Source organism: Panthera onca, chromosome B4 (genome assembly GCF_046562875.1).
Source record: "Panthera onca isolate mPanOnc1 chromosome B4, mPanOnc1 haplotype 2, whole genome shotgun sequence".
Taxonomy (NCBI): domain Eukaryota; kingdom Metazoa; phylum Chordata; class Mammalia; order Carnivora; family Felidae; genus Panthera; species Panthera onca.
In genome coordinates this window covers 93,121,354-93,142,573 of record NC_138345.1, presented here as the reverse complement: position 1 = coordinate 93,142,573, position 21,220 = coordinate 93,121,354, and the positions used below count along the sequence as shown (strand labels likewise).

At 36.1% G+C, this 21,220-nt stretch overlaps 1 protein-coding gene across 1 annotated transcript in view; it reads right to left on the bottom strand.

The window, feature by feature from the left end:
- Positions 1-21,220, bottom strand: part of RAP1B (RAP1B, member of RAS oncogene family) — a 45,724-nt gene that overhangs the window by 5,081 nt on the left and 19,423 nt on the right. Inside the window, exons 2-5 of the mRNA XM_078449702.2 lie at positions 5,230-5,312; positions 4,106-4,174; positions 2,567-2,623; positions 1,386-1,526 (exon numbers count right to left, since the gene is read on the bottom strand). Coding sequence (XP_078305828.1) covers positions 1,386-1,526; positions 2,567-2,623; positions 4,106-4,174; positions 5,230-5,286 — 324 coding nt within the window. The 5' untranslated portion in view covers positions 5,287-5,312. The remainder of the gene's footprint in view (positions 1-1,385; positions 1,527-2,566; positions 2,624-4,105; positions 4,175-5,229; positions 5,313-21,220) is intronic.

Below are 21,220 nucleotides of genomic sequence, written 5' to 3'. Positions count from 1 at the left end.
ATGTCCCAATGGACTTATAACTAAATATAGTAAGCAAAACACAAAATATTTTTAAAAAGTACAAAAGGGTATTACTATGAAATGTTAATATATTTCAAAAGTTTTAAATGTTTTTCTAAGGGATGTGAATCAATTACAAGTTTTTTGGTTTACCGACATGCATTTATCAAATAATCATTCTTAATTTAATAATACAAAAAGGAGAAATTTGGAAAGCTCCTAAAAGTTTTAGTTTTTACTAAAAATTTAGACAACCTTAATCATGTGATGTCTGTAACTTTAAAAGGACACTAAAGAGATAAATAATACTTACTCTGTAAAATTCCTATTAATCATTTAGAGATTGGTTTTCTAGAGAATTTTTGGGAAAAAAATCCAAATTAGAATATCAAGAATTTTGGCTTTTAGGAACAGATATAAAATTTTATATTCATACTTATTTAATTTAACGTAACTGATAGAACACTAATTATCAGAAATAGCAGAAAACGGACTAATTGTGAAATGTTCACTGAGCTGTAAAGATGTAATAATTCCCGAAAGTTCTCCTGTTTTAGAAGTCGAGGAAATGGGAACATTTCCCACAGATGCTTCTGAACTCTCACAATATTTGCTTATAATTAAGTTATGTATATAATACAGTGGTTCTTAAAAGTGTGATACCCAGACCAGCAGCATCAACACCATCTGGAAACCTGTTAGAAATGGAAATTCTTGAGCCCTAATCCTAGACCTACTGAATCAGAAATTCTGGGAGTCAGAGTTGGCAATCTGTTTTAACCAGGCATATAGCTGGTTCTGATGCAAGATCAATTCTGAGAACTGCTATCTATAGTATGATGAGGAAGTTAAGTAATCCTTTTAAAGTTTCCTACAGGGATTAAACTCCATTATGGTGCACTGTGAAGAGGTACGCAGGTTAATGTTAGAATCTAATGCATTTGTTGGCTTCCTTCTAAAAAATATTATTATGCTCCTTTTCTATCAGTTGAGGTGTGTTCATACGTAGTTCTGATTCTTGTTAGAAAGGCTCTTAAGTCTACCAGAAATGTATAGAACATCTATTAGTAACATTTGCCACCCACATCTTTCCTTCCTTCCCACCAAATGCATGATTTAAAGATAGGAGGGGGATAAAATTTATTTTACACAGGTTAAGAAGGGAGGAGGGGATTTCTTACTTTCCACGTTATATATATTTGAAAATATTATGAGTGTTAAAGATGTATTTCTGCCTTTTAAGGAAAAAAGCTTTCGAGAAACAAGTCCCCCAACCCCCCACCAACCACATTAACTTTAAATTGGATTTAAATTCAAATTCTTAAACTGGGTATCACTACAATAAGGGTTTGAAATAAAATATATTCATTAGGAAATCAGCTTACATCATCAGTGTCTTTAACTCGAAGAATTTGCTCTCTCAGATCTTGTAAATCATTAAATGTGGACTGTGCTGTGATGGAATAAACTAATGCAAAGCCTTGTCCGTTTTTCATGTATAAATCCCTCATTGCGGTAAATTGTTCCTATAGCAGAAACAAAGGATCATTAAAAAACAATAAAGTTCTTACAGTTAATTTGATAATTTTAAACGTCTATAATTAGTGCTTGATGAAGAATATAGTAGTATTATGTAACATTACTTAAAATTATAGTCCATGGCAAGATGCTATTTGAAAACTGGTATTTCATGAAATTTTTACTTAACAATAAAACAACCAAAGCAGATTTATGTGCAATAAATATACTTAAGTGGGGAAGAAATATCCTTTCTCCACAAGAATCCGAAGGAGGCTCCAGGCTCTGAGCAGTCAGCACAGAGCCCGACACGGGGCTTGAACTCATGAACCGTGAGATCATGACTTGAGCTGAAGTCAGACGCTTAACTAAATGAGCCACCCTGGCCCCCCAAAAGGCAGTTTTTTAACATATAATATGTAGGGTACGGAAACAATCCCCAAGTTACTCACAGCTCATTTACTAGCTAGTTTACTATAGCTCTAAGGGGACCACCAGCATGCTTACCTACCTTATCTTGCCATTTTCCCACATTTTTCCTCCTTCACTAGACTGAGAGCCTTTGCAAGTAAGAACACAGCCCATGCCACATTTCCGGTACTCAAACATTAGATGAATGAATACCATATACCCAGAATAAATCTTCCCTTCACCTTCAGATACCAACAAATCTAAGTTGGTCTATAAATACTTTGAAAGAAAAAAGATACTGCTCAAGATATTTCACAGAGCCACTGAGAAATAAATGTTTACCAAAGTATTTTCCACATTAATTAAAATATGGTAATACAGCTTAACTTGTTTTAAAAGTACTAGTGAGGCTGAAAATTTTCACACAAATTTTCTACTTTTCTTCAATAAATGACCCGCTGCAATTACAAAGCACACGCATAAAAAACAGAATCCAAGAGAACAAAACAGCTTTAAGATTTAAGGCAAGTAGTAAACTTTTAAATAAGCTTAACTAGTATTTGTCTATAGAGTACTAGTATTTACAAGGTCAATATTACACAAGTTGTACATATACTTTGGTACTTGTTTTACATACCGTTCCTGCAGTATCCAAGATTTCAAGCATACACTGTTGTGCATCTACTTCAACTTGCTGGGGGAAAAAGCAAAATACATCCTCATTTTTATAAGATATGAAAGAATACCTCATTATATACAAAAGCCAATATGACATTTAAAATAGAGATTGCTACTTTACAACTAATCTCAAGCAATACCTGAATAAAACAGGAGAAAAAAACAGCTAGATAATCAAGGTCCACTGACCCTACCCACCCCCCCCCCCCCCAACTGTGTAAGGTGCAAAAATGACATGCTTGCTTTTTATTTTTTTTTATTTTTTTTTATTTTACAGAGACACAGAGCACACAAGTAGGGGAGAAGGGCCGAGGGAGAGAGAGAATCTTAAGCAGGCTCCATGCTCAGTGTGGAGCCTGATGTGGGTCTCAATCCCAAAACTGTGTAAGGTGCAAAACGACATGTTGTTTGTTTGTTTGTTTTTTTCAATGTTTTATTTTACAGAGACACAGAGCACACGAGTAGGGGAGAAGGGCAGAGAGAGAGAGACAATCTTAAGTAGGCTCCATGCTCAGGGTGGAGCCTGATGTGGGTCTCCATCCCACGACCCTGGGATTATGACCTGAGCCAGAATCAAGAGTCAGACGCTCAACAGACTGAACCATCCAGATGCCCCTAAAACCATGTGTTCTCAACTCAAAGAAACCTACAAGATCCAAGTTCAATACGAATCACTCAGAACTTAATTCTGGGGAGGAAAGGATTCCAAAATAGCTCAAAAAATAATTTAAACCAGTAGTAGTTCCAAATAAGATCAGAAGTCATTCTATCTCATCACTGCCATACTTTACTTAGATATACCTTCACTTCTCTAGATAACTACATCGCCTTCGCTGCACTGGAACATTTCTGGTAGCAAAGAAGAAGACATGTATCAAATAAGTTATATATCCCTGTGACCTCTTTCCACCTAACATTTCCTAGGATAAGAAGTAAAACAGTATCTACACAGCAGCAGAGGACAAGCTGGCTATTACATAAGAGAGAACTCTCTCCCGACTAATTAAAAACGTCTTCATATTAAGTTTTATTGTCACATGTTGTGTTAGTGGACACTAACAGCAGCAGTAGCACTTTCTCAAAGAGTTATAAGTAAAAAGGTTAGGGGAGACTTGTGTATTTCCGTCTCTAGTTTAAAAGGAAAGGAACCTGAGAGTATTCAGTCTTTGGGGGAAGGGTGAGGGGATGTGGAACTATCACTTGAGATGGCCTCGTTCTGAAGTTTGTGTGTCAAATTATAATTTTAATTGTAAACTTTAATTGTAAACTTAAAATTCTCTGAGAGAGAGATAGAAAGAGAACAAGTGTTTTAAGATTCTCATTAACTGGTGAGGATGCAATGTCAGGATATAATCAAGTGTGAACTTTTCCTACTAATTTTATAGATTAACTCAGCTTCTTCATCCTACTTTGTAAACAATATTCAACACTTACAAAGCTAAAAATATTCATTTATATTTAAAGTCTAAAGCAAAAGGCTTTCTAGGGTAACATGTACCTTTCTATAAGAATCTTCTATCGTAGGATCATATTTTTCAACAAAAATTCCTTGAACAAACTGTACAGTCTGAAAAAAATAAATAGCACACCATTATACTTCTTAAAGAAAACTACAAATCCAAATCTGTATGCTTTAAACTATTAAACTATTGATTTCATATAGGCAGTTATGCCATTGATGAAAACAAAACCACCACTATATTTAAAGTATGCATTGGGTGAGAAAATTACCTTAGAAAGCTTTTTTTAAAAAACATTAGTAACCACTATGCTCCTTATTAGGTAATTCTAACTTTAGAGCTCACATATTTAAAAAAATTTTTAATGTCTTCTATTTCAAACAAACTCAAGGCTTAAACTTGAATTTGAATTAGAAAGAGGCTAATTATTTTGTGTACACAAGTGCATACACCCTCAAGACACCGCCCATCACTTTGGATACATTTACAAGTGAAAGAGCAGCTCAGGTCCCATGGTACACACTTCGCAGTTTGATCTAAACATATCAAGTTCTGTGCATGGTGGCCAATGTAAGTGGCTGAGTTAGATGGTCAATCTGTCTTATCGTGGGGTTTTGTTGAACTGAACTAGATGTACTCAAGTTATTTAGCCTGAGTTTCTCCCCTTCCCCAGCCACTACTGTCAAGTTTTCTTTTTTCTTACTATACTATTCTTGAAATGGAAAGCATGGCTGCTAAAATAATGTGAAAACTGGACAGTCACAGGAAATATTTGAAAAAGGTTTTTTATAAGCTTTAATATTTTTTAGCATAAAATGTATATTATAAGCCAAGTCACAGTGAGAAAGACCAAAATTCATTCCTATCTGGCTCAGAATACAGATGGACACACATTTATGTGTTCTGTGCTTAGCCCAAATTGTATTCTGCTTATCTCATGTTGGTCTGGAACTAATACACCAGAGAGAATATGATCTACCCAGATACAAGTAAAAGCTGACTAAAATTACAGGAAAAAAAATATTATATTGCTTCTAAAATCACTGAGATTTCACCTTAAAAATAAATGAAGACAAAATAAATGATAATCAAAACCTAAAACTCAACAGAAAAAGAACATGTGTTGGAGTGAATTAGCTTAAGTACAGCGAGAATGACTTACCAGAGCAGATTTTCCAACGCCTCCTGAGCCAAGAACAACTAGCTTATACTCACGCATGGTGCACGCTTGTCAAAAGCTAGTACCTTGTAATGAAAAAAAAAAATTCTTAAGTAATGTCTTTGTATTCATGTGCTTCTTTTATAAATTAGATATTCAACCAAGTAACTTAAAAATGATTACTCTACCATACTAGTGTGGCACGTTCCATAAACAGACTTACTAAAGGATGCTGTTGGTAGGGCTCTTTATGCAACATCAGAGGTAGAAAGAAGCCACAAAATTACAACTTGCAACCCTATCCTAAATTTATACAGAATATTTGCTCTATATTAAGTAGAAAAAGGGGGGGGGGCTGAAAAACAGCATGAAGGGATATTTTACTGGTTACAAGATGGCAGTGACAGGCATGTTTAACTCCCTTTCCTGAACCATCTGTAACCTTGAGACCCAAGTAGAGTGCCTACTAAGTACAGGGATATATCCAATGAACAACAACAACAAATTCCTGCCCTCACTGAGCAATATTCCAATAAAGATGAACAGACTACAGCACAGGTCTGCAAACAAATCCAGTCTATCACCTGTTTTTGTACATAAAGTTATTGAAATTTAGTCATGTCCATTCATCTGTGTATTGTCTGTAGTTGCTATCTTGCTTTAGTGACAGAGTTAAGTAGTTACAACATAGGCCATCTGGTCCACAAAGCCTAAAATATTTACTATCTGGCATTTACAGAAAAAATTTGCCAACCCCTGGGATACATGAATGGTAAATGAGTTAGCAGAGAAAGCAGACCAAATATCTATTCCTGAAATGGGGGAAGGTACAAGGAGCCTGACAATGGTCAGGAATCAGAGGCAGAACTAAAGAATATGAGTGCCCAGACTGAAAAACTATGGCATGTTCAGGATGATGAATTAGTGGAAATCAAAACCAAACCAAAAAGAAACAACTAAAATTTCAGTATACTAAGGATAGAGAAAGAAGATCCTAAAAGTTTCCAGGCTAGGAAAATAATGTAAGAATACAAAACTCCTACATTCCTAGAAAACAGTAATTGGTCAGTGGCCATTATATAAAGTAGCCACCAGAATAAGTTCTAAATCTTCTTAATCAAGAAATGATAGTTCTATAGTTATAATTAACAAGTAACTACTAGAACTGGTTTAAACACATTTAATCTACCAATAACCAATTGCTTCAATGAATGAACATGCTTCTGCAAACTAGCCATTACCATCAGCCCCTTAGTTCTAAAAGTCGGTCAATCAAGAAGGGAGACTCAATTTAGGCACATTTGTGTTAAATCTCTTTATATATTCTTTTTTTTTCTAAGACTTTCTACAGTCTTAGAAAAGATATCATTTGTTTTACCTTTTTATGCCACTCTTTTATTTCTCCTTAGGACACCGTATCTATTGCCATGGCTTCCTTTCAAAACTTTCTCCATTTCTGACTTTAAATATGTAGACTATCTAGCATATTTTCTCTTCTCCTGAATGGGAGGAAAATCGCCCAAACCAACCAACTATAAATTAGCTAACTTCTCCACTTAACTAGTTCCTATGTTTATTTCTACACTGATTGAATCCATCATTTCCATGGACTTTTACCCCAGTTCTTGAACATTGTCTCCTTGACTTTTGTGACCTGGATGATTCTTACCAGATTATAATTTTAGAAAAGGGGATATAAAATAAAAGTTGGATCTACTTTTAGCTTTAAGAATATTTCACACAGTAGTATCCATACAAACTTAGGACAAATTACTCTTGCAAATTTATTTTTTAATGTAAAAAATCATTTAAAAACAGGATTACTCAGGTGACAATTCTATTACCAGTCCCATGCTGACAATACTCAACCACACAGGATCTATAATGACCAATTTGAGAAATACTGTTTTAAAAACCTAAGGTTCTATGAAAGAGGTTTCCAAATTTGTGCTTCTGAATCCAACTAGAGAAAATATGGTAATTTTGGGGATAAGAATTTCCTAAACATCCCAAATACTTCAGTAACAGTAAACCAAATATTTTAACATCAAGAAAACTAGACTCATCTCTCTGCATTCTTTTATCCTTCATGTAGCTGGGCTGTGCCAATTTCTGATAACTTCATCATGGTTTATCTATTACTTAAAAAAACAACTCACTTCGATGAACATACACCAAAATGCCAAGCAACCGCCTTGAGTGACAGTGTTTCTACAGTTGACATTAATTCACTCCTGCCTTTGAAAGTTTGTCAATGTTTGAACTCTTGAGATTCCTTCAAACCCTGTAAGATTAGAAGTCTGGTCTGCTGAGGGGAGGTGTCTGACCCTTAAGTAACCAATAACTGCAGCTTTGTGCTTTTTGTTTCAGATATTGAATGGTGCCTTCCACTCTTTGATATTTGACCTCAGACCCTCATTTAGCATCATTCCACATGATGCCCTTAGACAAACAAATGTACTGAATGGGATGCTTGTGTCCGACCAATTTGTTTGTTCTATGAATTTGCCATCAGATGGATCAGTCTCAACAATGATGGGAACTCCAACTGGCTCCTTGAGCTCACACTGCCAAATTTATTTTGTTATCCTAGCATTTGTACCAAGCAGGTCTTTGTAGAATGCAATTAAGCCTTTTGGATATGGCTTGGAGGTGTACTATTTGGTAAATATTTTTGCCATTAGTTTAATTCTTTAGCTACTTGCTTTTTGTTCACCTATGTGCGTAAAATTTTGTGTCATGTGTTTTGTTTTGTCCTGGACTGTCTTGTTTCCAATCACTGAATAAAGGAATGCTCCATTTGGAATGAATGGAGGCATAGGCCCCGCAAGCCTCCAGTCCAATTCAAGCTGGCCCCAGGCACTAAACGTTGAAGATGAGTAAAACCAGTGGCCCCTTAGGCAGAGGCGAATGATTGGTCAAATGTCACCCTGGGTCACTTGCAAAATTTTGTGACGGTATATTATAAGGTCAATAACTGTGGGGCTGTTGATTATGCAGCTCCTCCCTAACCTCTGCTTGGTCAGGGAACCTGAGAATCTGTAAAGACACACTTGTTAAAAAATTTTTTTTCCAAATATTTATTTAGAGAAAGAGAGTGAGTGGGGGAAGGGCTGAGAGGGAAAGAGTATCCCAAGCAGGCTCTGTGCTACACAGGGGCTCGATCTCACTGAACCGTGAGATCATGACCTGAACCGAAACCAAAAGTCTGATGTTCAACCCACTAAGCCACCCAGGCACCCCTAAAGCACTCTTAAATCACTTTTACTTAGGAATAATTTCTATCCAGTGAAACAAACAGATCTTAAACAGTGAAATGAATTTTGACATATGCTAATACCCTCACAACCACAGACACAGCCCTCATTACAATTTAAAACACTTCCATCATCCAGAAAGTTCCCAACGTGCCTCTTCTCAGTTAATTAACGGGATACCCTTTTTCTTAACTCTAGGGACTGCTTTCTTAGTTGTCAAAGCCACAACTTTCCCTAGGAAGAACTTCTGTGTTTTTTATAAACTCAATATAATCTTGATTCTTTTAATTTTTTTTTTATGTTTATTTATTTCAGAGACAGAGAGAGAGAGACACAGCATGAGTGGGGGAGGGGCAGAGAGAGAAGGAGACACAGAATCTGAAGCAGGCTCCAGGCTCTGAGCTGTCATCACAGAGCCTGACACAGGGCTTGAACTCATAAACCGAGAGATCATGACCTGAGCTGAAGTCGGTTGCTCAACCGACTGAGCCACCCAGGCACCCTTAATCTTGACTCTTGTACGTATATGGGCAAATGACAAAAATTGTGACTGACAAGAATGACTTAATTGGACTTATGGCCAACTTTTAAAATATCAAAATTAATACATTAAGAGAAACTGTAACTACAGAAAAAATTATTAGACAAAATAACATTCAATAATCAACTTCTTTAATTGGTATTCTGGGGCCTCAAAATAAAATGACTAAGAGAGCCTACTCTTCTTGAATCGTTCTGTCTCTTTACTCACACTACCCACACAATCCTATTCCTTTTGCTCCTTCCCCTTACCTCTGAAATACTTTTCTTGAGGGTTTGTCACCAAAGGAACAATTATACTCACCTCTTTAATTGCTGGAGTAAAAGAACTATATAGAAACTGAATTTAAACATGAGTATAGATTTAGTTGAAGTTATGGTTAAGGATTTTCTTAAATCTCAGGATTTAGAAGACAGAAATTTGTTTCTGGATTTCAACTTAATCACTAATTTTGAGTAGTTTTAAGTAAGAGAAAATTACTTAATTTTCTCTTTATAAAGAAAAATGTTAAAAGCAGAATAGGAAAGACCAGATTCAAAGAACCCAGCATATTTTAAAAACTGGCCTTGACAGAACAAGAACCTATTTAGGAAACACACTATTTCAGAAGTCTTTTTTAGAGGTAGACGGGTCAAGATTTAAAACTGTAAATAAAATAAAAATGACTTGATATGAAACAAAATAAAAATTAATGTCAGGAAAGTGTAAAATATATTGTTTTAGACCCAATAGCTGAGATAAAGAAAGGCATGTCTGCTCTTTCTGTTAACTGGGCTTAGACCTGAATAGGAAACTTAAAACAAGAAATTAGTAATTTAGAAATCTACAATGGCTGAGATTTTTCAAAGGCCCTTACAAAGTAAAAAAGCTAGAAAAACCAAACCAAAAAGGTCTTTGTTTTATGAGAAATGGGAGTTTATGGATGAAGACACTTACATAATGCAAGGAGGAGAGCCATAGGAAGGACCAATGTTTCATGTTTGCTAAGAAGTGAAATACAATGATTCAAAATCTGTCCCATAATGCTGCTCCAAGTAAAACATGAGCACCCCACAATTCCTGCCGTTTTTCCACAAAAGGTAGCAATGGACTGACTACATAGAATCACAAGGGAATTTTGGGGGGTGATGGAAGTGTTCTAACACTAGTTGTAGTGATGATGCACAACTTTATAGTTACTAAAACCCAAAACGAAACACTGACACAGCTGACTGAATTAACATAACAATTACCATTAAAAATATTGACTATAAAAAGTAAACATTTATGGGAATTGCATTTCTTAATGAGAAGGTTGAGACCTAATTCCCCAATTGCTTTATTTATCCGTATTACCTATTGTTAGAATTAGAATCAGGTTCATCCACATTATTACTTCCATCAGTATTTTGTTTCTTTTATTCCTTATGATCAAAAATTATATTCATTGTAGGGATACATGACATTTTCTTTACACATTCATCAGGTGATGAACATGTGGATTATTTTCAGCTTGTGGGTAGTATAAATAATGCTTATCTATTTGTTTTAATTTTAGAAATTCAACCAAAAAGAATTTTTATTATAGAGCCCTATGGTCACAGGAAGTTTAAAACATTTCAAATTTTGAAGTAGAGAAATCTGATGTTGTCAACAGACTTTCAAACCTAAAATCATAGTGACAAAACACATCTAACTTGCCAAAAAGGTTTGTAACAAGGAACACTTATAAGGAAATGCAACCAAGCAAAGTCATTATCTTTCATTAATTTTTACTAATATCTCCTTATATATACCAAACTAAAATATTAAAAAAAAATTTATCTTGAAAGAGAGAGAGAGCATGAGTGGGGAAAGGGCAGAGAGGGAGAGAGAATCCCAAGTAGGCGGGGCTGACATGTGGCTGGATTTCAAGACCCTAGGATCATGACCTGAGCTGAAATCAAGAGTTGGACATCCAACCGACTGAGCCACCAGGTGCCTTCAACTAAAATATTTTTATTTAAATCCCGATAAATACCAATGCTAGGGATATTTTTTTCCTTAAAACAAAAAACCTAACTGTATGATAGCCAAAATTTGAACTAATATCTACATTTCAAATTGGTACTTTCCACTACACCAGCTTTGAAAAATTGTTTAGAGATTCTAAGATTGAAATAATGGATTTCATTGTGAATGCTAGTGACTGAGAAAGGCCACTGCTTCTGTTTTGAAAATGACTGTGGGGTTGCATCTAGTTTTAGCAGAAAAGACAACTCTGCTCAGCAAGTAAAGTCTGTCATTGGCTTTTGGTGGGGAGGAGGAAAGAAGGTGCTGGCACCTGTGTATTTGAGTTGTGGGCAGAACGTTCCTGTTCAAGTGCTGTTAACTTGAAGCCCAAGAATAAGCACTTGAGAAATCTGAATTTCTAATTTCATGCACAGTTCTGATGGGGAGAGTTACATCTGAATTTCTAAGGGATCTGTGATAACTACTGTTTGAGACATCGAGAATAACTGCTCTCTTTTACAGAATCCCAAAAAGGGACAATTTTGACAGCATAGCATAGTGGTTCATAGCACCTAAGTTTCAAATCCTAGTTTTGTACAACCTTGGGCAAGTCATGAAAACTTTCAGAGCTTCACTTTCTTTACGGTGAAAGTGGAAGCAGTAATACCTACACGATAAAGTTATGAGGCAGATACAAGAATGTAAACTCCAGAAAAAAATTTTGTCTGTTTTATTCATTGCTATATCCCCAGAACCTGAAACAGTGCCTGGGGCACATAGTACGTGCTTAAGAAATTAAGGAATGAAATGTAGTAGTACTTTTCTTAAAAAAAAAAAAAAAAATATATATATATATATATATATATATATTTTTTTTTTTTTTTAATGTTTATTTTTGAGGCAGAGAGAGACAGAGCATGAACGGGGGAGGGTCAGAGAGAGAGGGAGACACAGAATCTGAAGCAGGCTCCAGGCTCTGAGCTGTCAGCACAGAGCCCGACGCAGGGCTCAAACTCAGACCGTGAGATCATGACCTGGGCCGAAGTCAGAAGCTCAACCAACTGAGCCACCCAGGGGCCCCTGTAGTAGTACTTTTCTGTAAGAGTCATGGATCCCATGCACATAGTAACAATCAACAGAAGATAGCTTTTTAAATAATAATAGAGGAGGGGTCCCTGGGTGGCTCAGTCTGTTAGCATCTGACTCTTGATCTCAGCTCAAGTCCTCATCCCAGGGTCTGGAGTTCAAGCCCCACGTTGAGCTATGCACTGGGCATGAAGCTTACTTAAAAAAATAAAAACAACAGCAGCAATCCTCTGAGCTGTTGCTCAAGTTACCTCAGTTGAGAATCCATGCTCTACCTTTTTACCTACTCACTCAATAAAACATGTTGAGGGAATAGCAGTCCAGCTTTTGTTTGAGAAAGTTTCTTCTAGGTAGGTAAAGAGACACAATGTACAGGCTAAAACTGTTTTCCATCCATATATGGGTTTTTGTCCTTATTTCAGTCCTCGTGTTACTACAACCAGTAGTGGAATAGTGGAACAGTTGGGAATATTTTAAGATCAACTGAACTATATTGTAATTCTTTAGCTACAGACTCTAAGGCTTCCTACTATATTCTACTAAATCTAAGAAGCACTTAAAAAAAAACAAACACATTTTAGGGGACCCCTGAGTGGTTCAGTTGGTTAAACATCTGACTCTTGATTTCAGATCAGGTCATTATCTCAGGGTTTGTGAGTTTGAGCCCAACTCAGTTTGTGAGTTTGTGCGTCGGGATCTTCATTAACAGCACACTGTCTACTTGGGATTCTCTCCCAAGGCCCGTGCTCCCCGCCCCCCCCCCCCCCAATACATACCTAAACTAAAAAAAAAAAAAAAAAAAAAAAAAAAGTACTATACAAAAATTTCTGTAATAGTGTTGTTATCTTTGCTCTTTAACATTAATTACACAAGTGAATGAAGATTACTGTATGTACCTCAAGTTTTGCAGACTGTTATTTTGACTACCTAGGGAGAATCTCAGTATACTTTAGAAGCAGAAATATCTTGAGATGGTAATGTAAAATGAATTTTAATTCCTTTTGAACTTGTAAAATAGATACGTGTATGTGATAATGTGGTGGGATCATTTTCTTCTACTTTTGTTTTTTCCTGAGTTTTTAAAATTACTAATAAACAATATATTTATAAAATATGCAAATGAAAATTAAAAATTGAAGGCAAAAGAGGAGTTGTGGAGTTGTCTTTTAATTACCCCATGTTACTATCATTTAAGAATGTTGATAATCATTGGCATTTTTATAATTTTTTTTAAACGTTTATTACTGAGAGACAGAGTGTGACAGAGCATGAACATGGGAGGGGCAGAGAGAGGGGGAAACACAGAATCCGAAGCAGGCTCCAGGTTCCAAACTGTCAGCACAGAGCCCGACACGGGGCTTGAACTTATGAACCATGAGATCATGACCTGAGCCAAAGTCAGTCACCCAACCAACTGAGCCACCCAGGCACCCCTTATAATCACTGGCATTTTTAAAAAGTGGTCATTAGAAACTCAAAAATACCAAGTTGAGTCATTCAATTCACAATGAATAATAATTATAATACTGCTACTACCAGAGAAAAGTATCTTTCTGATAAATAATATACTGATGGTGACAGTGCATGTTTAAAGAAAACAAACAGGCAAGCTTAAAAGAACCAATTAAAATTCTTTTAATGCTATTTTTAAACCTTAGTAACTACTGTGCTTGTTCTGAAAAAGGGCTAAGAGGTATTATTGATAATTACAAAATTAAACATACCGTTTTAAGTGCTTTACAGAACTATCAACATAAATACTGACAATATTTACTCTAAAAATGTAAATATTGAAATTTTAAACATTTTCCTCTCTATTGTCAAAGAGATATTTATCCTTATGCTAATTAGCATGCCAAAAAAGTCTACTTAGAAAGAAAAGATAAGTAGGGTGGCAAAGGAGTTAAGTTCTAAGTATTTTAACAGGCATGCCAGGAGCAAAGGTTTGTATTCTGAAAAGCTGGCTGGTTTGTTGTATCTTCTTGTACTTCAGCAGAAAATACAGATTGAAACAAAAAGATACAAAGTAAAATTAGGGTACTTGATATTAGAAATTATTAAAAATTCTAGTTGTCAGGTGTTATTGCCATGGACTGTCATCTGAAGAAATGGGAAGTGCAATTAAAACTATTTCATAATGATCTAAAAAATCTACATTGGAAGAAATTTTAAAACCTTCAAGCAGTTAAAGGCAACACCACAAGAAAATGATAAATGAAGATGTATCAGCAATGGGGAAGTAGGTCTTGGTCAAACTCTATGACAAAAATTATGGTGCTACTGGTCAAATGTGAAACATTCTAGTTTGAGTTTCTAATACAGGTAATGGGATCTGGTTGATTTACATATGATTTTGTGGCATTCCTTGTAAATAATGGCATTTATTTGTAAAAATTAAATGAAGTGTGGAAGTTGAAAGCGAAGTTATGAATTGCTAATTAAAAAAATAATATGCTTATGTTAATCTGCATTTGAACCAAGCTTTAATCTGTTAACTCACCTATTATGTTAAGTCATAAATTAATAAGGGACTCTCAGATCCTCAATTTATTCAGGTGGTTAAACCGGTAAGAATGCTGTATATATGCAAAATGAATTCAGTGCTGTTAATAGTGCCACTTCTCACTTATACTTCTTCAGCAAAAAAATGTAATTTCTACAACAAGCAGGCACTTACACAATTATAAATATGAAGCATGATTCACATTACTTCTCTAATCATCTAAGATTACAAATGAAGAAAATTAAACACTAAGGAATCTACTCCTGAAATCATTGTTGCACTATATGCTAATTTGGATGTAAATTTTAAAAAATAAAAAATAAAATTAAAAAAAATTAAGAAAATTAAATTGGTTTAATAAATAAATTGAATAAAAAATACTTGAGGTTAAAATTTGCATAAAAATTTAGTAGGAAGGGGTAATTTTTGGGTATTGTATGTCATTTACATGTAAAGATTTCTAATTGTAATTACTTATACAGATTTCCTAAAATTTGTGTGACTTACAACCAACTCCTGATCAAGGAAACAGACTGATATATCTTAGACTTTGCTGCATTTCTTGCAAAACACTATTCACTAATTTAAAAGATTGTACCCAATGAGCCCTTTGAATAGATTAAGTTGTGTTTTCAACATAAGTTTCTACCATTTGGCTTTATTGTTTATTTACTTTTATTAAAAAAAATTTTTTTTTTTTTAGTGATTGTTTTGAGAGAGAGAGAGAGAGAGAGAGAGCAAGCAGGGGAGGGGCGGAGAGAGAGGGAGACAGAATCCCAAGCAGGCTCCGCATCGTCATCATGGAGTCTTGCGGGGCTTGAACCCACAAACTGTGAGATTACGGCTTGAGCCAAAATCAAGAGTTGGGCACTTATCAGACTGAGCCACCCAGGCACCTCCTGTTTATTACTTTTAAATCAACATCTCTGGTGGGGTAATATGCCAATTTATTTGTGGCTGGAGTTACACTTGGATTTGGGAAAGTCACAGAGATCTGTCTGGGATCCACTGGAGAGGTCATGGCTACAATGTCCCTTCCTCTGCTAATGGGTGAAAATGGGATTTCTGTAGCAATCTAAATGTAGTTGGTATTATGAGGTACCATTATTCAATATGTACAAAATGCCCCTCAGTGATTTCCTTTCTCTGCTTTATACACAAAGATATTCATGATGCCCTCTCCTGCCCACTGCCCCCCACCATTATGTAGCAAGAATAATACACAGATCAGGATAGAATGTTCCTGACCAGCATATACTCAGAATGCAATTCTGAGGAGGGTAGTGTCAAGGAAAACTTTCTGAAGTATTCTTGAACTATCTCAGTCCACAATCAGTTCCCCTTTCTGACAAACTACACCAAATACTCTAGCACTTGATTATATACTATCTTGTACTGTCTTTTAAGAGGACAATTATAGAAAGGAACATTATCTTAAGGTTTAAGAAGTTTGGCTCTATTTAAAAAGTTATATAACTTGAGATAAACTACTTTATTCTCAATTTACAGTATCCTTGTTTGTAAAATGAGGGTAGAGGGAAGGAGGAAGAACGGAACACAGAGATGCCTTACATCAGGCAGGTAGGCATGTAAATGCTTGAAGCAGGAAGGTGTTAATATTAGGAAATGGTGTGAGCAGAATGAATGCTTATACAGATGAAGTCATTCAAATTCTGAAAGTTGTGAATATTGTGAAAACCAACAAAATCTACTTAAGGTATGGAGATCTGGGTTCTGGTACTAGTTTTCTACTTCTGTACTAAATGATCTCTAAGGTCCCTTTCAATTCCAAAATGTATTGTTACATATACCAGGGCTTTGAAGAATTATATATAGACAGAGCTTTTAAAAGTATCTTAAATGTTATATTCCCTTTTTTAAAAAGTATTTTTTTAATGTTTACTTAATTTTGAGAGAGAGACAGCGCGAGTCAGGGAGGGGCAGAGAGCGCGCCAAGACACAGAATCCAAAGCAGGCTCCAGGCTCTGAGCTATCAGCACAGAGATCGACACTGAGCTCGAACTCACAAACGTGAGATCATGACTTGAGTCGAAGTTGGACGCTTAACTGACTGAGCCACCCAGGCACCCCTCCCTCTTCTTAATTATTATAAAATAAAGGGGCTAAAAACAATACAGGACAATGTACACATTCACAGGCTGCTCTCAGCTGGGAAAATCCATTAGTACCACCAGGTACTCAACCAAGGCAAGATGCAAAGGCTTTCCGTATTTTCTTCTTCGTTCTGGCATGCTAGTCCAACATGCTTTGTGCAATTAAGATCTCCTTTTCAACTAATTTATGATTAGGGCATGGACATGAGGTTCTCTCTCACTCAGGGTGGTAAACATGGAATGTGGAAAGAAGGGAGCCCTAGAACTGACTACCTATGCAACTTACCAGAGGGTAGTTACTTATTCTAGGCTTGTCTTAATCTATAAAATACAGACAATAATATCAATTTTACAAACTTAATGGACAGATTAAACGTATATGGTCTATGAAAGTCTTAAGTGTTAATCATTACTATCATCAACGAGATGAAGAGGGACAATTTTGTCCCCAATTTGGTCTAGAAATATTTGTTAAATCAAGGAATGACTAAAGACTAATAATTCACTTCCAACAAAGGAAAGAACTATTTAGATCCTTTTTTTTTTTTTAAAATCTTTATTTATTTTTGAGAGAGAGACAGAGTGTGAGCAGGGGAGGAGCAGAGAGAGAGAGGAAGACACAGAATCTGAAGCAGGCTCTAGGCTCCAAGCTGTCAGCACAGAGCCCGACAAGGGGCTCGAACTCACGAACTGTAGGATCATGACCTGAGCTGAAGTTGGACGCTCAACCGACTGACCCACCCAGGTGCCCCAGGTCCTTTTTTTTTTTTTTTTTAAAAGAACTATTTAGATCCTTAAGAGACCACAAACAAGTTACCTTTTGTACATAAGTTGCCATTTAAGTTCACATTCTTGACAGACGTCAAGAATCCCAACTGAGAATGAATTACACAAATCTTGAGAAAAATCAGTTCTTACACTTGCCATGTAGAAATGTAATTCAAGTAGAAAAGAAAATGCTCTGGAGCAGGAAAAGTATTAAAAGCAACTTTTAGGTTCCAGAGACACCTGCTCTCAACCTCAATCTGATTTATTCTTTAAATCAATCTCATTAATAAATGTAAAAAGCAGGTTATGGTAAGAATCAAATCCTTGAAAAGTGGTAAGTGATATTTAAAAAGCATTAATTCCTTGGGGTGCCGGGGTGGCTCAGTGTGTTGACTCTTGATTTTGGCTCAGGTCATGATCTCAGGGTCATGAGATAGAGCCCTGAATCGGGCTGAGCGTGAAGTTTGGGATTTTCTCTCTCCCTCTCTCCCTGGCTTGTGCTCTCTCTAAAAATAAAAAAATAAAAATAAAAAGCATAATTCCTTTCCATTAAAATGTCATAGGGTCTCCAAATAGCTATAGTCAAATTAAAAATTTTCCAAAAACAATGGTTAACTCAAGCAATTCTATCCTCAAGTTATTTTGCTACAACACCCACCCCCAACCATCCATCTTGAAATTCTGTGATCTTAAATTATAAATAAAGGACTAAGTAAAAAACTTAACTACTGGTTCCTGAAGTCAAGTGGCATTACTTCTCTCACTGAACACTTTCTGGAAGAGACGATATTTGATTTCTCCTTTCCGCCTCCAACTCCAAAAGAAGTATTTTAGCAGTTGAAGAGGACTGCTGTGTTCTCTTTGCACTCCTAAATAAATTTAACTAATTAAAATGTTAGGAGAACCTAGTATTAATCCATTGGACACAATGACAGAAATCAAAACTTCTGAGATTTAAAAATTATTTTTGGAGGTCCAAACACTACCTCTCATACTCTCTTTTAAAAATAAAACTAACAGGGGCGCCTGGGTGGCGCAGTCGGTTAAGCGTCCGATTTCAGCCAGGTCACGATCTCGCGGTCCGTGAGTTCGAGCCCCGCGTCGGGCTCTGGGCTGATGGCTTGGAGCCTGGAGCCTGTTTCCGATTCTGTGTCTCCCTCTCTCTCTGCCCCTCCCCCGTTCATGCTCTGTCCCAAAAAAATAAATAAAAAACGTCGAAAAAAAAAATTAAAAAAAAAAAAAAACTAACAATGAACCACAAAATAAACAAAAATCCATTAAAATGACTATTACTTATCATATTTACTTTCTGAGTTGTCTGCATCTCTCTTGAGGGGAAAATGGGAAATGTTTCTAATCTTATATTCTGCTGAGAAAGGTCTTCTCTGTGAATCAGTTTTAAATCTAGTTAAGTGCAGAATTTGTAGGCTACCCAACAATTTCACTGTTCTGACTACATTTATAATACCTCAAGTAAGGAAAAAATTTTTCTCTTGCCCTTTTCATGGATTAATATTGCCAGTAAATAAAGCTTATTCCTACATATACTATGACATGCAATATAAGGTCATGGTTTCTAGTTTTATTACTGGAGTTATTACTATAGTTACCTTTCAGTTTAGTACTTGATCATTTCTCAGCCAAATCAAGAGAGCAAGGTAGTTAGGTGACAAAAAAAAATGGAGATTCCAACATGTTTTGAAAAGAAGAAGAAATAATATGGGCTCAAGATGACCTGTTTGTTAGTTTCTATCAGATCCATCCCAACAGGTTGGATTTGTAGAACTCTCCTCTGCTCCCAAGAGTTCTTTGGACATGACTTAAGAATCTACCTTGGGGCGCCTGGATGGCTTAGTCGGCCATGAGCGTCCGACTTCAGCTCAGGTCACGATCTCACGGTCTGTGAGTTCGAGCCCCGCGTCGGTCTCTGGGCTGATGGCTCAGAGCCTGAAGCCTGCTTCCCCTTCTGTGTCTCCCTCTCTCTCTGCCCCACCCCGTTCATGCTCTCTCTGTCTCAAAAATAAATAAACGTTAAAAAAAGAAAAATTAAAAAGAATCTACCTGTCAGGGTTTTTTTTTTTTCTTCTTTTTCTCATCAGATCTAGTAGTAAATTCTATAGGTTATACATAGTGACTAAAAGATCTTCTGTGTCTCCCAAACATAATTTAGGTAAATATGGATAGAATTATGGATATTAACTTTACTATTTGTTATATATAATTTAGAATCTAATACACACACGCCTTATTTAACTATATCTTAATTAGGGAAAAAACAGGAAAATATAAGAATTAAGAGCACAGATTTTACATCTGATTTCCTAAAATGCCAGTTCTAACTATTAGCTAAATGACCTTGGTCATGTTATTTAACCTCTCATTTAAATGAGAGGTTATGTGCCTCATTTCCTCATCTGAAAATGAGAATAACAGTATTTGCTTCATAAAGTTTTAAATATTCAAATGAAATACGCAAATGTTAACAGATAGTAAGCAGTATTACTTGCTATTTTTAAAATCCCATCTACCTATTTACAGTGCTCAAAATTTGAAGCACCTACAGTACCTCAAAATCATACTATACTATAGGAACTTGTATATCTAGGGGAGTTGTCACTCTCTCTTATCCATCCCACTACCAAATCTGATCCATTCTACCTTGGCATCTCTGAAATCAATTCCATTCTCTCCACTTCATTCCTTTATAAGAGCCCTCATTATTTCCTACAATGAAAAAGTGCAGCGGGGAGGGGTGGTGGATCCAAGAGGCAAACATGAAGAGAAAACATTAATATGTTGTACACTTGAATTTCAATGACCAGATTACAGATGTTAGTTTATTTTTAACTGTGAAGACAAAGAGGTAGGACAAGCTAGAAATTTGAGGGAAAAAAATATGACAACTATATTTTAGTGGACTTTATACCCCAGAATAACTGTTGGTTTAAGACATTAAAATGTAGTGTTCGTGGGGCACCTAGGTGGCTCAGTCAGTTGAACATCCGACTCTTGATTTCAACTCAGGTCATGATCCCAGGGTTGTGGGATTAAGCCCTGTGTTGGGCTCTGTACTAAGCATCTAACATGCTTAAGATTCTCTCTCTCCCCCTCTGCCTCTGCTCTTGTGCTCTAAAATAAATAAAAAATAAATAAATAAAATAAAATACAATGTAGTGTTTGCACTGTTACCTCACAATCAAGCAGGGTCTACAGAACAAAGGGCTATGTGTACACAGAAGAGAATTCTCTGCCTATACAGACATGTCGAACAAGGCTCAAGAAAACTATATGGATATTTAAACCAGACCAGTGGATATTTTAAAGAAGTAGGGGAGTTCACTAGGAAATGAGGACATTCTGGGAAAAGGGATTATGAATGTATGGTGTGGAGGGAGGGGGGAGTGGATGGACAAGGAAGGGGACCCTCTTAGCTTGAGAGTTTGACCTGTATTCGACAAGAAACTGAGACAAAGAGTTTGCAAGTTGGGAAATGATATGACCATATCTGTATTTCAGAAACCGAGTATTAGTTTTCTGAATTTTGGGAATTGGGTAAGAAGCTACCACAGGTGAGAGATGGTGACCTAAGTTAGGGCAGTGAGAGAAGGACATGGTGACTGACTAGATGGGTGAGGAAAATGGGATGGGATACAGCATGATCAGACATGGATAGTGAGGCCATTAAACCAGATTGGGAGCCTAAGAACAGACTTGGTTCAGTAAGTATCTTATCTTTTACAATAGGTCTTAAAAG